Source organism: Capronia epimyces, assembly GCF_000585565.1.
Source record: "Capronia epimyces CBS 606.96 chromosome Unknown aczIQ-supercont1.1, whole genome shotgun sequence".
Taxonomy (NCBI): Eukaryota; Fungi; Ascomycota; class Eurotiomycetes; order Chaetothyriales; family Herpotrichiellaceae; genus Capronia; species Capronia epimyces.
In genome coordinates, this window is record NW_006912904.1 from 4,813,950 (window position 1) to 4,829,182 (window position 15,233).

The window sequence follows — 15,233 nt, forward strand, 5'->3', positions numbered from 1 at the left end:
TGATTCCTCCCTCCATCCCTCCGTCTATCCATCCCACCAATACCTCACAACCACAGCTACCGCGAATATCTACGGGCAGTGCCTCCTCTGATTAGCAAAAAGATCGAAACAGATGCTTCTCCCTGCGTACTTGTCCCTTATCAACCTGGGAATGTAGCAGGCCTCGGCTTCCGCATCTATCCATCTATCCATCCTTCCAGCTATGGTCTGAACAAGATCCGCAAGGCGGTAAGAACTTGCCATCATGGGCACGCGATCCAGATACGGCTGCATCGATTGCAAAAAGGCCAAGGTCAAATGCGACGAGGTATATCCAGCCTGTGGCACTTGCAAGCGTCGAGGTCGACAGTGCAGTGGCTACAGGCACATCGCTACGAAAGCCCAGAAAGCTCCTGGAGCACCAACCACCCAAATCACCTTGCCCTGTACTACAAGCCCAGAGGCAACCTTCGGTTTGTCTTTGAAAACCGGGTCTGCCACAGACGAAGCGCAGACACATGAGGCTGCTCTTTCCTCTGTTGAAATCTTCAGTCCTTCAGATTCCGACGCTTCCTCAATTACCGCCTTTTCTCCGACCGCAAAGAACAATATTCCTCTGGCGTGGGGGCCACTTCCATTGAGAACTATGGCTGTCATTCCTCCAGGAGCCGTTCAGCCCACGGATGAGCCATTCATCGAGGTATACTTCCTGCGTCATCCAGCAGATTTGGTGTTTGGCGGCGAATTCGTTCAGGAGATGAACTCCAATGTCTTAAAAGTCTTCCAAAACAGCCCGCAGGCCGTGAGCGACTCTCTATCTGCTATTGGAGAGACATATTTGCAAGACAAACCTCTTCCAGTTCTGGTCTTCGTTCCAAACCGAAAGGCAAGGATATTGGCTCGTTTACGGAACATGGACAAACTCGGGGTCAGCCTGGAGCTCCTGTTATTAACGTTCCTGGGTCTCTGTGCTGTAGAGGTAACAAGACTGTTTGAAGTGCCTAGAATTATCCACTAACTATTTCTAGCTCGTCGATGCCGGTTATTGCGAAGATAGTATTTCTACAATCCCGGCACTGATGGAGAACTTGGCCATGATGTTGGAGCACTACCTCCACAGAGGGCTTGAACTATCCCAGCTGTCCAAGTACTTTGTTCGTGCTTTAGCGAGGCAGGACATGATGATCGCCTTGTCGAGATTCCACCGCCCCCGAATTCCTACCGCCTACTGGCTCGATGACTACGCGCGACAGCACCTGGACCGCTTTATGGGCTATACTGGCCCGCTGATGCCCCTGTTGGCTGAGCTGTGTGCTTTGGCTGAGGATATCCGAATTGCAGCCAATGACAACCCTTCGGATGAAGACCTTCAGCCAGCGACGTTTTCAATCTCTCGCCACCACTCAGCAAGTCTACTTGATCGAGCTTCCCAGCTTCAATCCCGACTCGAGCTATGGCATCCTACTATCGACCCACAGCTCTCATTTGAATCTTCACGAAAGTTTCTGATGCATGCGAATGCGTACCGCAGTAGCTCACTACTGTACCTCCACCGACTTTTTCGTCCTCCCGGCAGCTCTATGGAAGCAGATCAGAGAGCTCTAACCATGGCGTATGAAGTCCTGGTACACACCACAGCGTCCGATGAAGACGTGAAGATGTCCTTGTGGCCTGTCTTTCTAGCGTCATGCGAAATGAACAGTGAGGCTGATAGGATGAGCGCCACGCAAATCATGGGGGCGGTCTGCAGAGGCCGCAACATAGTTACCACCCTCCGAACAAGGTCGTTTGTCATCAATCGAGTTTGGCCGGCAAGAGATGCTGGGCTAGATTGGAATTGGAGGACGCTCGCCCAACAATATCCGAATGAGCTGCTACCTATCTAAAACATGGCAAGAGAAGTCTGCTGAATCAATGCTACGAAGAGTCTGGCCGATCTTCCGAGTGCGTCCTCTCTTCCTCGACTGTTTCTGTTCTGGCTACGCATTCAAAACCGCGTCGATGGTCTGCGCATCCTTCAAGAGTTGTTCGTCTTCCAATCTTGGACCGACTAGTTGGAGCGCGACAGGTGCCCCGGCCATAAGTTGAGGGTCATCTAATTTAAGGTCAGCGAGAACACAACATTTGGGCCAAGCCCGCTCCGGGAATTGGCGGCTTACACAAAGATTGGATTTGTTCATCGAGTTCGTGCATGGGGACGAATTCCGTATCCTTGGGGTCCAATACTGGATCTGCTTTGGTGAATGGGATGATGATCGCTGGGTACTAAAGTGTGAAGAGGTCAGTCTCAATCTCTCCCAGGTCTTCGGCCAAAGGGCTCAGGCTTGCACTCACGTCCATGGCGTTCCAAGCAACCGTGTACATATCGGTGGTCCAGTCCCCAGGCAGAACAGCTGTGTGAGGACCCGCAGGAGCAACCACAATGTCTACTCCAGCTTTTTGCCAACGATCGAGCATCTCCTTTTGAAGCGCCAGCTTCTTGGCATTCAGTGCCCATGCTTCCTCATGCGTCTTGCGTGGGATGGCCCAAAACCCGATCTTTTCAACCGAGGGCACCACAGGTTCCTCTGCCTTCTCCAACTGCCCTCGCTGGTACGACAGGGCGTCGAGGGTGAAGAGCTCCCGGGTGACATTACGAATGTCGTTGAAATCCGGCGGGACGAAGTCCTTGACCTGAAAACCCGCCGCCGAGAGTTTATCTGCTGCCTCTTTGATGGCTCGTCTGACTGGCGGATGGGGAGTCGTCCCACTCTGACGGATTACGCCTACGACCGGCTTTCGAGACTGTGTGCCGGCCTCCATGACCTTGGGTATGATGGCAGGATCGAACTTCCATGGTTGCGCATTGCGGACCACACGGGTCAGCAATGCCAGGTCCCGAGCGGAATGACCCAGTGGACCACAGACGGCCGGGACTCCAGTGTTTGCACCCATCCAACCCGATGCTGCGTACCCTATCATTGGCAAGATCCCAAAGCTAGGTTTGTAGCCGTAGACGCCGTTTGCCGCGGCAGGAATGCTAATTTTGTCAGTGGTCGCGAGGCTGCCAAAACGGGCCTTGACTTCCTCACCGAATAGAGCCTCCTACATCAGTACCGATCCCCAGGGCACTCCCTCGGTACGCCATGATGGATCCCTCTCCTCCGCTACTCCCTCCACAAGTTAAGTGACTAACGACCGGGTTTTTCGTTTGGCCAAAGACGTTATTGTGACTTTCAGCCACCAGCATGGTTTGCGGCGTATTTGTCTTCGCAATCACCACGGCGCCATTAGATTTGACCAGCTCGATAAGAGGAGTGTCGCGAGTTGAGGGATCGAACGTTCTGGAGATGTACCCGTTGCTGGCATCATATCCCTTGACGTGAAAGCATTCCTAGACCACCACCACCTGATCAGCGCCGTACCGGATTTCGAGATATGGGTGCCGAAGCTTGCCCCACCTTGAATGTCATAGGCAAGCCATGAAGCGGGCCAACCGGAGTTCCAGTCTCTCTAAACACTTTGTCCAGCCTTTTGGCGTCTTCGATTGCGTCCTTGAACATTATTTCAGTGAGGTTGTTGCAGAGCTGGTGGCCTATCGCTGCTCGTTTGCAGAACGCGGTCACAACCTCGACGGCAGTGTATTTGCCCTCTGCAATTGCAGCGGCCAGAGAGGTGGCGTCATACTGGTCTCCCGTGATCAACAACTCTCTGTCCGAGAGGATGCCGCAGGAGGCCACTACGGGTCGAAGGTCGACGGTGCCTGTGGGTGGAAAGTCTTCTGGTTTGAGCTTCCATTGCTGTGGTATTCTGGCTTCCTGCTCAGCCTTCTTTGCCGCATGAATCTTTTGCCAACCCTCGAGCCCGGTCGAGTCTGGTTCTTTAGCGATCATGATGGCCTTCTCGGCGAGTTAGGATTCTAATCAAGGGCCGGAAGTTGCTCAAGGTTGATTGTGTTCGATTGCAAGAGATTCCACCGACACTCACAGGGTCTTCGATATCTTTAAAAGCCGAAGACACCCAATCTGTTTGAGACTGTTTTACGGCACAAAATCATGACTTACCTGCATACCGGCCTGAGACTTACAATTGAGGCATTCGATCAGGCTGCAAATCACTCTGGAGCTGGTCTCCAATCCGCAACTGCTATCGAGACGACAGCGTTTGCCAAGAGTCTGTGGCATGGCCCTGGAAACGGCTCTGTCTGATAGCGTACCCCGAAGGACAATTGGGCGAGTATGATATAGAGCGGGGAGGCGTGCAATGGCGCGATGCCCCAGCGAGGGCTTGTGGATCCTCGGTGGACATCGCTATCTCTACGCAGTATCCGGACGCTATCAGGCTGTTGTTGATAACAAGTCGACCGATGCATTGCATACCTGTGGTGCATATCCGTATAAGCGGCGGGACCTTGGACTCGATCTAACGAGTCCCGTCTCACAAATCAAGTGTCTTTGCGCCGAGCGGCCACCTTCCGCAAGATGGCAATACACTCCATGGCCTCTGCTGGCTACTCTGCGGATGAATGAAGTCGCCGATCTCCGTGGTAAAGGAAGCCAGATCGGCAGGAGAGTGGAGGAAACTTGACTTGACACTCGATGGACTGCACAAGAGCCAACACGGACCTGGCCTTGTGAATTAACCACGTTGCTCTCTTATCTCAGACGTCGGCCTGCGCCACTGCCATGGCAATCCATGGCTAACTTGCCCCTGTTAGTATGGATCAAGACGTATCTCTGGATGCATGGCATGCAGGCATGGGTTGAAGTATATAGTCCGCGCGTGGTGTCGAATAAGACCCTTGTGTCCTGCCACTCGGACGAATCGCCGGCGCATTCCCCAAATCAGCCATCACAATGTCGGACATGGAGAAGCAGCCTGCTCAGATCGCCACGCCGGCGGCGGAGCCCGAACGCCCCCAGAAAGGCAAGATTATCGACTTCCTCGCGGGTTCCAGGCTCAATGACCCCAATGTGCTGGGAAGAGACCTGTTGGAGAAGGCTCTCGAGTTTGACGAGGCTCAGCTCGAGCGAGACTCGATCAAAGTCCGCCGAAAGTTGGATTGGTTGGTTATCCCAATGGTCAGTACCCGGTGGGCTTGCTTGAATCCTGTGAGGCTGACCGATTGCGGCTGTTAGATGATGACCACGTACATGCTCAGTTTCTTGGACAAACAAACGTTGGTGCTGACCCGCCGAGACGGTAGATTTTGTGCGCTGACCTTTCGCATCTCAGACTCAACTACTCCAACGCGTACGGGCTCCAAGCAGACACACACATGAAAGGAGACGACTATTCTTGGGTTGCATCGGCCCTCTACTTTGGCTGGCTGGCCGGCGCATACCCTTGGAACGTCGCGCTCCAACGATTCCCGATCGGCAAGACGATCGGCTACATGCTCTTCGTCTGGGCGGCTGTCTGTATGCTGCAGGCGGCAGTGTTCAACTTTGCCGGCTTCTTCGCGGTCCGGTTCTTCATGGGAATGCTGGAAGGGTGCATTTCGCCCGCCTTTATCCTGTTGACGTCGATGCTGTGGACAAGGCAAGAGCAGGCGCTGCGAACCTCATTCTGGCTGTCGACGAACGGGGTCTCGTCGATCCTCGGCGCCCTGTTGGCTTATGGGTCGGGCCATGCCGGCCATCTGGCGGTGGCCAACTGGAAACTCATCTATTTGGTTGGTGACCTGCTCGTCCGCGACTCCGGGTGGTTGGCTAACATGTCGGCCAGATCGTAGGAGCCATGACATTTATCTGGGGCTTTGTGATCCTACGCTACCTGCCCGACGGCCCGCACAACGCCAGAATGCTGAATGAATACGAACGCATGGTGGCGGTGTGGCGCGTGTCCAAGAATCAGATGGGCATCAAACACCACAAGGTGGTGCCGTCCCAGATCAAAGAGGCCGCCTTGGATGGAAGAACGTACCTCATGTATCTGATGGGGGCATGCACGGGCATCTTGAATGGATGTGTGGCCAACTTCGCCTCGGCGCTGATCAAAGGCTTCGGGTTCAGCGCCCTCCGGACGAGCTTGCTCCAGACTCCGGGCGGCGCGTTTGAGATCATCGGTTGTATTGGATTCGGCTTCATCGCGACAAGGAAGAACCTGCTAGGTATCACCATCATCAGTAAGTCTGACCTACTCCGTCTTTGTCGTCTGACGACCATGTGGGCCGTGGCGAAGCTGCCGAACCCCCGGACTGCATTGCTGACCGCTTGGTGTCAATTCCAACAGTTGCCTGTCTGCCCGGGATTGCTGGATTGATCGGTCTTCTGACCATCGACATCAAACACCGCTATGCGCTGGTAGCGTGCTGCTGGCTGCAGAATGTGCTGGGGTCACCCATTGTTCTGGGCTGGACCATCCCCGGGGTCAATGTGGCTGGGCACACCAAGAGAAGTACTGTGGTGGGAGTATTCTTTCTGTAGGTCTTGTCTCAGGCGAAAATGCGTTTGAATGGTCACTAATGTCTCCTTTTTGGGGTGAAAGGTTCTATTGTGCCGGCAACATTGCTGGCCCTCATATGTTCCTGGCCAAGGAGATCCCTCGCTACTTTACAGCCATCAAGGGCCTCCTGGGCACGTACTGTGCCCTTATTGTCTTCCAGGTCATCTACACCGTCTGGTGTGTGGCCGAAAACCGGGCTCGAGACCGGAAAGGACTGCATGCGGCTCGGCAGGAGGAGGAACTATTGGAGGGATTCGAAGATCTGACGGACATTCAGAACAAGCATTTCAGATATACCATTTAGAGACAGACCGAGGTGGAGGTGGTGGTGGTGGTGGTGGTGGTGGATTTAAAGATGTGTGCGGGTGGAATCTAGACTCCACGACCGGGGCGAGAGGGCTGACGGGGATCAGGACCAGGGGGAGGGTGAACATGGGTGGTTGTACCAGTCCCGCTGTTTATGTCGAGCAGCGAGCAGAGCTGTAGATGGTTGTGCCTGGGGTCTGGATGGAAGATGGATGAGGAAATAGAAACCGGACCACTTTTACCCCACATGCGCCTGCGTCTTCTTTCCCTGCGCCAGCGACGGTCGGGTTCGAGGACGGCCACGAGGCTCCTCAGGCCATGGCAGCTATAACAAGGATCGTCTCCAGACTTCTGGTGGCATTTTGTTCTTGACCATGGTCTGACTAGTTGTGAATCTCACCCGCCATGTTCACCACCAACACAACCGTGCTGGGAGCGGCTGTGGCTGCCGTGGTGCTCTTCTACCTCAGCACTATTCTCACCAAGACAAGGAGCCCCAAGTACAAACTGCCGCCTCAGGTACCTGGAATCCCCATCTTCGGCAACTCGTTCCAGGTGCCGGCAACACAGCAAGGGCCATGGGCGAAAGAACTGGCGGGAAAGTACGGCGAGATGTGATTACGAGGACGACTACTGAGTCTCCGCAGGGCTCCTTAGGTCACCATGCCTCTGGCTCCGCTGACCTGGCTGGCCCGTGATACTGACACGCGATGCAGGTTTACCGTCAAGTTCGGCGGCAGCACCTGGGTCTTTCTCAACTCGTCCCGGGTGGTGAATGACCTGATGGAGAAACGGGCGGCCATCTACTCCTCGCGTCCGCCATTCCCCATGACCCAAGACATCATGTCCGGCGGCGGCCGGCTGGTGTTGATGCCGTACGGCGATCGATGGAGGAAGACGCGGAAAGTGATGCATCAGATCCTGAGCACGCGCCAGAAAGACACGTTCCGCAAGTTCCAGGACGTCGAATCCAAACATCTGCTGTACGACTACCTCCACCACGCCGATCGATGGTTTTCCGCCAACGGACGCTACTCGAACTCGGTCATCATGAGTGTCGTGTTTGGCATCCGCTCGAAGCTGGACGACCCGCAAGTGGCCAAGCTGTTTGAGACAGCCGAGCTGTTCCTGGAGCAGCAGCAGCCGGGGACCAACCTGGTGGATGGCTTCCCTGTGCTTGCTGGCCTGCCCACGTGGTTACAGTGGTGGAGGCCGCGAGGGGAGCGGTTGTTTGAATACACCAAGAAGTAAGCTGGGTGCTCTATTCTTCTTGCTCGCTCCGCTTCTTCGCTCCTTCGAAGCCTGCTGCTGATCATCTCCAGAGTCTACAAGACACAACTTGACGGAGTCAAGGCACGGCTCGAGAAAGGGCAGCAGCGCGACTGCTTTGCGGTGGACTTTCTCAACTCGAATAAAGACGGCTACTTCGACGAGACCCAGCAGCTGTTCACGCTAGGGACCCTGATGGAGGCAGGCAGCGACACCACCCGCGTGTCTCTAGGCCAGATGATCGCCGGCGCCGCCACATATCCCGACTGGGTGCAGCGCGCCAGAGCCCAGCTCGACCGGGTGTGCGGGGCCAATGCAGAGCGGTTGCCAGAATGGACGGATCGAGATGAGCTGCCGTACATCACGGCGACGGTGAAGGAGATCTTCCGCTGGCGGCCCAACATTGCCGAGATCGGGGCGCCCACCTCGCTCACACAGGACGACGAGTACGAGGGATACCGGTTCCCCAAGGGCACCGTGTTTGTGTGGAATGCCTGGGCCATTGCCCTGAACCCGGAAGAATACCCGGAGCCAGAGCGCTTCTACCCGGACCGCTTCTTGAATCAAGACCTGAACAATGGATTAAAGGGCCATTGGGCCTTTGGACCAGGTGCGTCAAGGCGGAGGTGTGTCGGTGTGTCATGAAAGTTGCTGACGACAGGTGGCTACAGGGCGACGGGTCTGCGTGGGGTGGAATGTTGGGGAAGGCAATGTCTGGATTGCGGCGGCAAGGCTGCTCTACTGCTTTGATTTCGTCCAAGACGAGGTATGTTGTCTCTGTTGTGTCTTATCTCTCTCCGTCCTGCTCAAGAAATCCCATCATCTAACCAACCACTGACATTGGCATTGGTATCGCAGGCTCATCCCATCGACACCATGCGCATTCCGCAATTGACCAAGAACAAAGCCCCCTTCCCAGTGCGGATCCAAGTTCGGAGCCAGGCTCATGCCGATCTGATTGAGCGGACATGTCGTGAGGCCGTGACGGCCGAATAAGGCAGGGGGGGTGTTGTTGTGGTCGGGTCCTGGGGACTGAACACTGCAGCTGTACGGTGTACAGTATATACAGGAGATAAAAAACATGGCATGTGGGATGGATGATAGGGATGTCTATACCAGTACCTAAGTGTCTACTCCGTACATTAACCCTAACCCTAACCCTAACCTGTCCAAATGGGTAAGTGGGGTGTCGACCCCAGGCCTCAGCCTCAGCCTCAGCTCCAGCTACCCCGTCTCCAGCCGAGGTGGGTAGAGATGGAGATGGAGGAGAGCATCTGGGGTAATTAGGGGTAATTACTACCACGTACCCCAGAGTGACTGACTGGTGTCTGGTGTCCCAGCCCGTCCTCATGACTATGGCTATGATTAATTCTATGATAGTGATGGGATAGCAACAGCCTTCCTCTATGGTGGGTAGCATCCGGGTCTCGATCCGGGTTTAGAAAAGATCAATATACTGCATCTTACATATACAGCCCTCAGCATGACATGTTTACTTTAGCTATTGCTCGATTTCTCTATACAACAGACTGACCTCATCTACACAGTCCTGGCACTAGACTCTGTACTAGATTTTATATACTGTGCGGACACTATATTGTATATTGTATATTGTACTGTGCATCAACATGACGACCCTCCATCCTCTCGTCCCGCAACCGGACGACATGGCAATCGAACATGCCCAGGTCCTCATCGTCGGAGCCGGACCTGTCGGCTTATTCCTGGCGTTGAAGCTGGCGCAGGCCGGCATCGACGTGCTCGTGGTCGAGGCGGAGAAGGAGGTTTTGCAGAGTCCAAGGGCGACTACGTGAGTGTTGTCTGTTTCTCTCTCTCTATCACTCTGTTTCTGTCACTCACTCACACACACACACACACACACTCTCTCTCTCTCTCTCTCTCGTAACCCTAACCCTAACCCTAACCCTAATCTCACACACTCATACTCACAACTCACCCCTATCTATATACCTAGTTACATGCCGATCGTCCTGCAAGAACTCGAAAAAGTCGGGCTCTACCACGACGTCGAGCAGGCCGGACACAAGAACCACCAGGGCATCGTGTTCCGCAAGCCGCACGCCCAGGGCGGCCAGGTGTTGGGCCGGCTGGAGATGTCGCAGGTCCCGAAGGAAGCGGTCAAGTATGACTTTGCCGGCATCCATCTGGGTCAGCACGTTCTGGCCGGCATCATTCTGGCTCATTGTCAGAGATGGAAGAATATTCGCATCCGGTGGAATTGTCGGTTTGTGGGTGCTCGACAGGGTCCTCCCTCAGCCTCGGCCTCACACCCAGAAGATAAAGGTGTTCCTGATCCTGATGGTGCCTCAGCCTCGGCCTCAGCATCACACCCAGAAGGTGAAGGTGATCCTGCTCCTGTTACTGTTCCTGATGGTGAGGATGTTTCCGCCTCACACCCAGAAAGTGAAAGTGGTGCCGGTGTCTCCGTCATCTGTGTCGGTGCGCAAGGAGAACGCCATTTCCGATGCGACTACCTCGTCGGCGCCGACGGGGCCGCCAGCGCAGTACGGCGCTCGCTCTGCATCCCCTTCGACGGCTTCACCTGGCCGGACTTCCGCTTCGTCGCGTGCAACGTGCACTACGACTTCGAGGCCCTGGGCGACTTCGCCACCGCCAACATGGTCGTCGACGGCGAGGACTGGGCCGTCATTGCCCGTACCGGGCCGGCCGGGGCCCCCTGGCGCGTGGCCTTTGGTGTACGAACCGACGTGTCTGAAGCTGACATCCTCACGCGAGAGCTGCCTGCCAAGTTCGAGAGGCTGTTCCCGGGTCCGCGGCCGCTCCGGTATGATTTGGTCAGCGCGAATCCTTACTGGGCTCACCAGCGAGTGGCGCGTACGTTCAAGGTTGGGAGGGTGCTGCTGTGTGGTGATGCGGGACATGTGAGTTGCCTTTCTATCATTCATTTAGTTCTTCTTCCTATCGTTCATTTGGCTTTTCTTCTCATTTGGGCTTATTTTTTCATTTGGTTCCCTTTCTATCGATTCATTTGGTTCTTCTCTCCTTCTCTCCTTGTACTGTCAAAGGTTGGGTTGAAATGTTCCATGTCCTCATTCAAAGGGGTATGGGGGAGCGCAGGCTATATACCTAGAGGTGCCTATATCAGCCTTCTGGTTAAGAGGATAAGGCTGGGAATGCCTGAGTTGACATGTACAAACCGACCTCTGACACGACCAACACTTACTTGACTGAATGACACAACCAACACTTACTTGACTGAATGACACAACCACCACTTACTTGACTGAATGACACAACCACCACTTACTTGACTCAAACTGACAAAGATATCTTCCAGTCCAACAACCCCATCGGCGGCCTCGGTCTCACCACGGGTCTTCTCGACTCAGCCGCCCTGGGAAACTGCCTCATCCGCATCTACAAAAACAAACACCACCAGCACCACAACGACGACCACAGCCACAAGCCCAGCCAGCGAGAGTCGGCTGACGACAACCACAGCCCCAGTCGCAGCCCTAGTCACAGCCAGCAAGAGTCGGCTGACGACAACCACAACCCCAACCAGCAAGAGTCGCCCGACGCCCTACTCGACCGTTACGCCCGAGTCCGCCGCGACGCCTGGATCAACTTCACCAACCCGCAGTCCATCGACTTCAAGCTCCGGTTGCATTCGTCGGATCCGGACGTCGAGCGGGCCCGAGCGGTGTTCTTCCACGCTCTCAATACCGATCCGGAAATCCATTTGAAGATGGCGAGTATGATGAACGAGGTGGTTGATGACGAGTTTGAATTAGTGTCAGAGAGGCAGACGCAGACAATGTCACAGGCATGGACACAGACAGAGGCACAGACAGAGGCACCGTCACAGCCAGAGGGAGAGTCAAATAAAGGTTGAAATATTCCATGTTCTCTATCAACGATCAACGGGTCGCAGGGAGCACATGCTATATAGTATAGTATATAGATAGCACCTAAACCAGCCTTCTGGTTACTGGTTAAAGCACAAGGCTGGGGATGCCTAAGTTTGACAGCCAGAGGGAGAGCCAGAGTCAGAAACCGTCAAAGGTTGAAAGGTTCCATGTTCGCTATCAAAGGGGTAGGGGGAACCTAGACTATATAGGTATGCCTATAGTGCCTATATGTACCAGCCTTCTGGTTAAAGAATAAGGCTGGGAATACAGTATGCCTAAGTTTGATAGAAACATCACAACCGTGACAGCCAGTACAGCCGTCATCAGCATCACAGCCAATACAGCCAATACAACCAATATAATTGAACGGAATTTGGTCAAACCAGAGGGGCAGGATGCCATCTTTCTATTGAACGCTTTGATCGTGAGGGCTACTTCTCGATGCGGTCAGAAAGACCTGATGGATCGTGACTGTGTGGGATGAGGGATGAGGATATGGATATGGATATGGAATCTACTCTTCCTGAGGTAGTAATAGTGACAGTGATAGTGACAGTGATAGTGATCATGCATGACGGTAACCGTATATCCAGCCTCACCGACTTATTTTCCAAAATCAGTTATAACAATTATGCAGGAAGACGAAGCCGTACGTCAGTGCAGACGCAGACGTAGATGCAGACGAGACAATGTCTGTCAGACTTTTGGAGAAATTCGCCAGGATCAGCTCAATATTGTCCAACACACAACACCTCAGACCTGTCTCTCTTAGCCGCCATTCGAGAAGCCGTCCGCCGGACCAAGTGTCACTCCGCCAGGGAACAGGAGGCGGAGATGGTCGCAGATCATGGAGACATATCCTGAAAAGCCCCATCGGTTCAGAGTGAAGCCCGGCCATTCGCCAGGGTCGTGGGGGTGATTGCTGTACTCCATCCTGGTCTGTGATCGGCGTTGATGCAATGACTGAGATGCTTGGTTGATGACAAAAGAATCCTGCCCATCTAGGCGGGGACATGGAAACGCATGACGCGGCCTTCCTTGGGGGGCTAAATGCATATCCGTACAGTCGACATGGTGAGGCTCGTTCGCCAAAGTCCTCAGGTTGGTGAACAAGGGTAGCCGGTAGACAGTACGGATAGACTCCCTCAGACGGAGATTCCCTCGGACGAACAAGGGGAGCCTGTAGACTGTACGAAGGGACTGCCTGGGACGGAGAAGAGAGTCGAAACTCCGTACAATGTCCAATCCGAGAGACCGCTTGTGTCATAAGAGATGCCGGTATCTAGCATTGCATGTGATTTTGTTCAAACCACACATGGTAGAAAGCGACATTTCTCACGCTTGGACCGGGGTGCGGCGACCAATTGGCGTAATCTCTTTCTTCTCAAAAAACGGCATAGTGGCTTTCCTGACCTCTCACACCCGAGTAAGGCGTCGACCCCGTTCAGCCACCGGCACTTATCATTGGCTGCAGCAGCTCGAGCCTGAGCGATGTTCATCACCTTCCCTGAGCTGATGTGCTAATGCAGGTCCTGTAGCCATGACATAAGGCGTGTCGAAGAAACAATCCAGGACTTCATTTTGCTAGTGGATGGGGCAGGACTCGTAGGCAAAGGCCACGGACCGCAAGATCGAACAGGCTCAGGTTCCATATACTCGTAGTCAAACAGATAAGACCTTATATAGTCGGAGTCGGAGTCAGAGATTAGAAGGACAAATGCCCCCTATCGCCGTAACGACGCCACCACGATGGCCAGCAAGAACCAAGAAGGAGGAAGAACGTTTACCTTCGTAGACTATGACATCAATCGGCGTGGGGTCACCGACTTGGCACGAGCACACTTGATGAAGGATCGCGTAAGGTCGAAACGAGAGGCAAACTCGAAAAGCTTGTCAAGAAACCACTTTCTCCCACTGCGATGGATGTACCCTAAAGAGGAAAATGGTGGCCAGAAACCGGATTTTGCCCATTCGACAGCGACGGCGACTGCGGCAGCGGCACCAGATCGACAACTTGGCATACAACGGCCTCTCATCTCAGACTATGCCTCTGTCATTGATTTCCCGAAAGATATTGTGCCCTTGTCGGCACTCACCAGCAGATCGAGATCAGTCTCGCCGAGTTCAAGCGGCAGGAAGCAAGTCGACACGTCGCAGAATGCTGCAACACGGCAAGCTTGCCCGGAAAGTGGTTCGATCAGCAGGCACACCAGCCAACCCCTGGAAGCACGCGGCGATCGGTTAGGTGTGTCCGGATCGACAGAATCGCCGTCACCATCAGAGCCCAATTCCAGCCTCGGCACAGACAACCCGGAAGTTTGTGTCGACCAGGCATTACCTGGCGGTACTGCTGACACCCAGCCCGCATTGCGGGTGACTGCAGAGCCAACTGCTAAAAGAGGAAGAGTCAGCCTCAGAAATGATTCAGAGTTTGGCCTGTTGTTTTCCCAAATCGCAAACAACACTCCTCCTAACCCTAACCCTAACCCTAACCTTCCTCCACAGCCAAAGATCTTGAGAAAAACAGTGTCCGCTCCAGGCACGCCAGTTCCCAGCATCCTGTTACCGGAGCTTGAAACTTCGTGTGAAGGGACATCGATTCTCTCGACGCCCTCGGACCGGAATCTCATTGGGTATTTCGCCGCCAACGCCGGTGCCATGCTTGGATTCGACCGGTTTCCCGAGATCGTGCAGCAATATAACCCGGTACTGACGCTGTTCGTTCCCTTTGCCTTGTCCAGTCAATGGTGCTTCGAGACCATGGTGCTGTTGCAGAGTGCATACCATCACCGCCGCAGTGTCCCGTCAGTAGACAGCAGGATGCTGGAGGGCGAAAACCAATATCTTGCTTCTCGACAGAACGACATTCTCGCGAGGACCCGGTCGAGGATTTCGGCATTGGCCGTCGACGGGGACTCTACCGATGAGGACGTGATCGCCTTTCTCTTTCTCGCAGTCGCCGAGTACCGTGCCGGCCAGCGACAGATTGGACTGATGCATTTCCAGGCGTGGAAGGAATACTGTGAGATGCGGCGGAAGCTCCGGGTCAAGCCATGCGGCCTGCCGTGCAAGATTGTTGTCTGGTGGTGTGTATCGATGCTGGTAGGAGAGGATGTCATCCTTGACTCAATCCTCGACCCGTCGACAACGGAGAGGGTGAGGAAGGACCCTGCAAAGCTGTTCCGCTACTTTGTCAACCGCAGCCCGGCCACGGCCACCATGGCAGAGGGGACAGAAGAGCCTGTGCCTGTGCCTGTGAAATTGAGCAGGCACAACACTTGGTGATGGCCATGACCATGGAGTCCTCAGATCGCCTGCGGATAAGTTGGATCCCAGTGGTAGGTACTATGTACTCCGCCG

General features: G+C 54.4%; 6 protein-coding genes across 6 annotated transcripts; 5 read left to right on the plus strand and 1 right to left on the minus strand.

Moving 5' to 3' along the window:
- Window positions 1-244: 244 nt before the first annotated feature.
- On the plus strand, window positions 245-1,865 carry A1O3_01746 (uncharacterized protein; the record flags this gene model as incomplete). The annotated part of the gene is made up of 2 exons (XM_007731889.1): window positions 245-958; window positions 1,008-1,865. The coding sequence occupies 2 exons, from the start codon at window positions 245-247 to the stop codon at window positions 1,863-1,865; spliced, it is 1,572 nt and encodes a 523-aa protein (XP_007730079.1).
- Window positions 1,866-1,958: 93 nt separating this feature from the next.
- Window positions 1,959-3,851, minus strand: A1O3_01747 (uncharacterized protein; the record flags this gene model as incomplete). The annotated part of the gene is made up of 5 exons (XM_007731890.1): window positions 1,959-2,074; window positions 2,139-2,244; window positions 2,314-2,998; window positions 3,051-3,352; window positions 3,420-3,851. The coding sequence occupies 5 exons, from the start codon at window positions 3,849-3,851 to the stop codon at window positions 1,959-1,961; spliced, it is 1,641 nt and encodes a 546-aa protein (XP_007730080.1).
- A 963-nt stretch (window positions 3,852-4,814) lies between these two features.
- A1O3_01748 (uncharacterized protein) lies at window positions 4,815-6,709 on the plus strand (the record flags this gene model as incomplete). Its single annotated transcript, XM_007731891.1, has 6 exons — window positions 4,815-5,039; window positions 5,097-5,137; window positions 5,194-5,632; window positions 5,686-6,085; window positions 6,193-6,382; window positions 6,448-6,709. 6 exons carry the CDS (start codon window positions 4,815-4,817, stop codon window positions 6,707-6,709), a joined length of 1,557 nt encoding a protein of 518 aa, XP_007730081.1.
- Window positions 6,710-7,116: 407 nt separating this feature from the next.
- A1O3_01749 (uncharacterized protein) lies at window positions 7,117-8,976 on the plus strand (the record flags this gene model as incomplete). The annotated part of the gene is made up of 5 exons (XM_007731892.1): window positions 7,117-7,325; window positions 7,428-7,958; window positions 8,034-8,590; window positions 8,652-8,746; window positions 8,839-8,976. 5 exons carry the CDS (start codon window positions 7,117-7,119, stop codon window positions 8,974-8,976), a joined length of 1,530 nt encoding a protein of 509 aa, XP_007730082.1.
- A 632-nt stretch (window positions 8,977-9,608) lies between these two features.
- On the plus strand, window positions 9,609-11,857 carry A1O3_01750 (uncharacterized protein; the record flags this gene model as incomplete). Its single annotated transcript, XM_007731893.1, has 3 exons — window positions 9,609-9,790; window positions 9,956-10,883; window positions 11,300-11,857. 3 exons carry the CDS (start codon window positions 9,609-9,611, stop codon window positions 11,855-11,857), a joined length of 1,668 nt encoding a protein of 555 aa, XP_007730083.1.
- Window positions 11,858-13,622: 1,765 nt separating this feature from the next.
- Window positions 13,623-15,158, plus strand: A1O3_01751 (uncharacterized protein; the record flags this gene model as incomplete). Its single annotated transcript, XM_007731894.1, has 1 exon — window positions 13,623-15,158. One exon carries the CDS (start codon window positions 13,623-13,625, stop codon window positions 15,156-15,158), a length of 1,536 nt encoding a protein of 511 aa, XP_007730084.1.
- Between the last annotated feature and the right edge of the window lie 75 nt (window positions 15,159-15,233).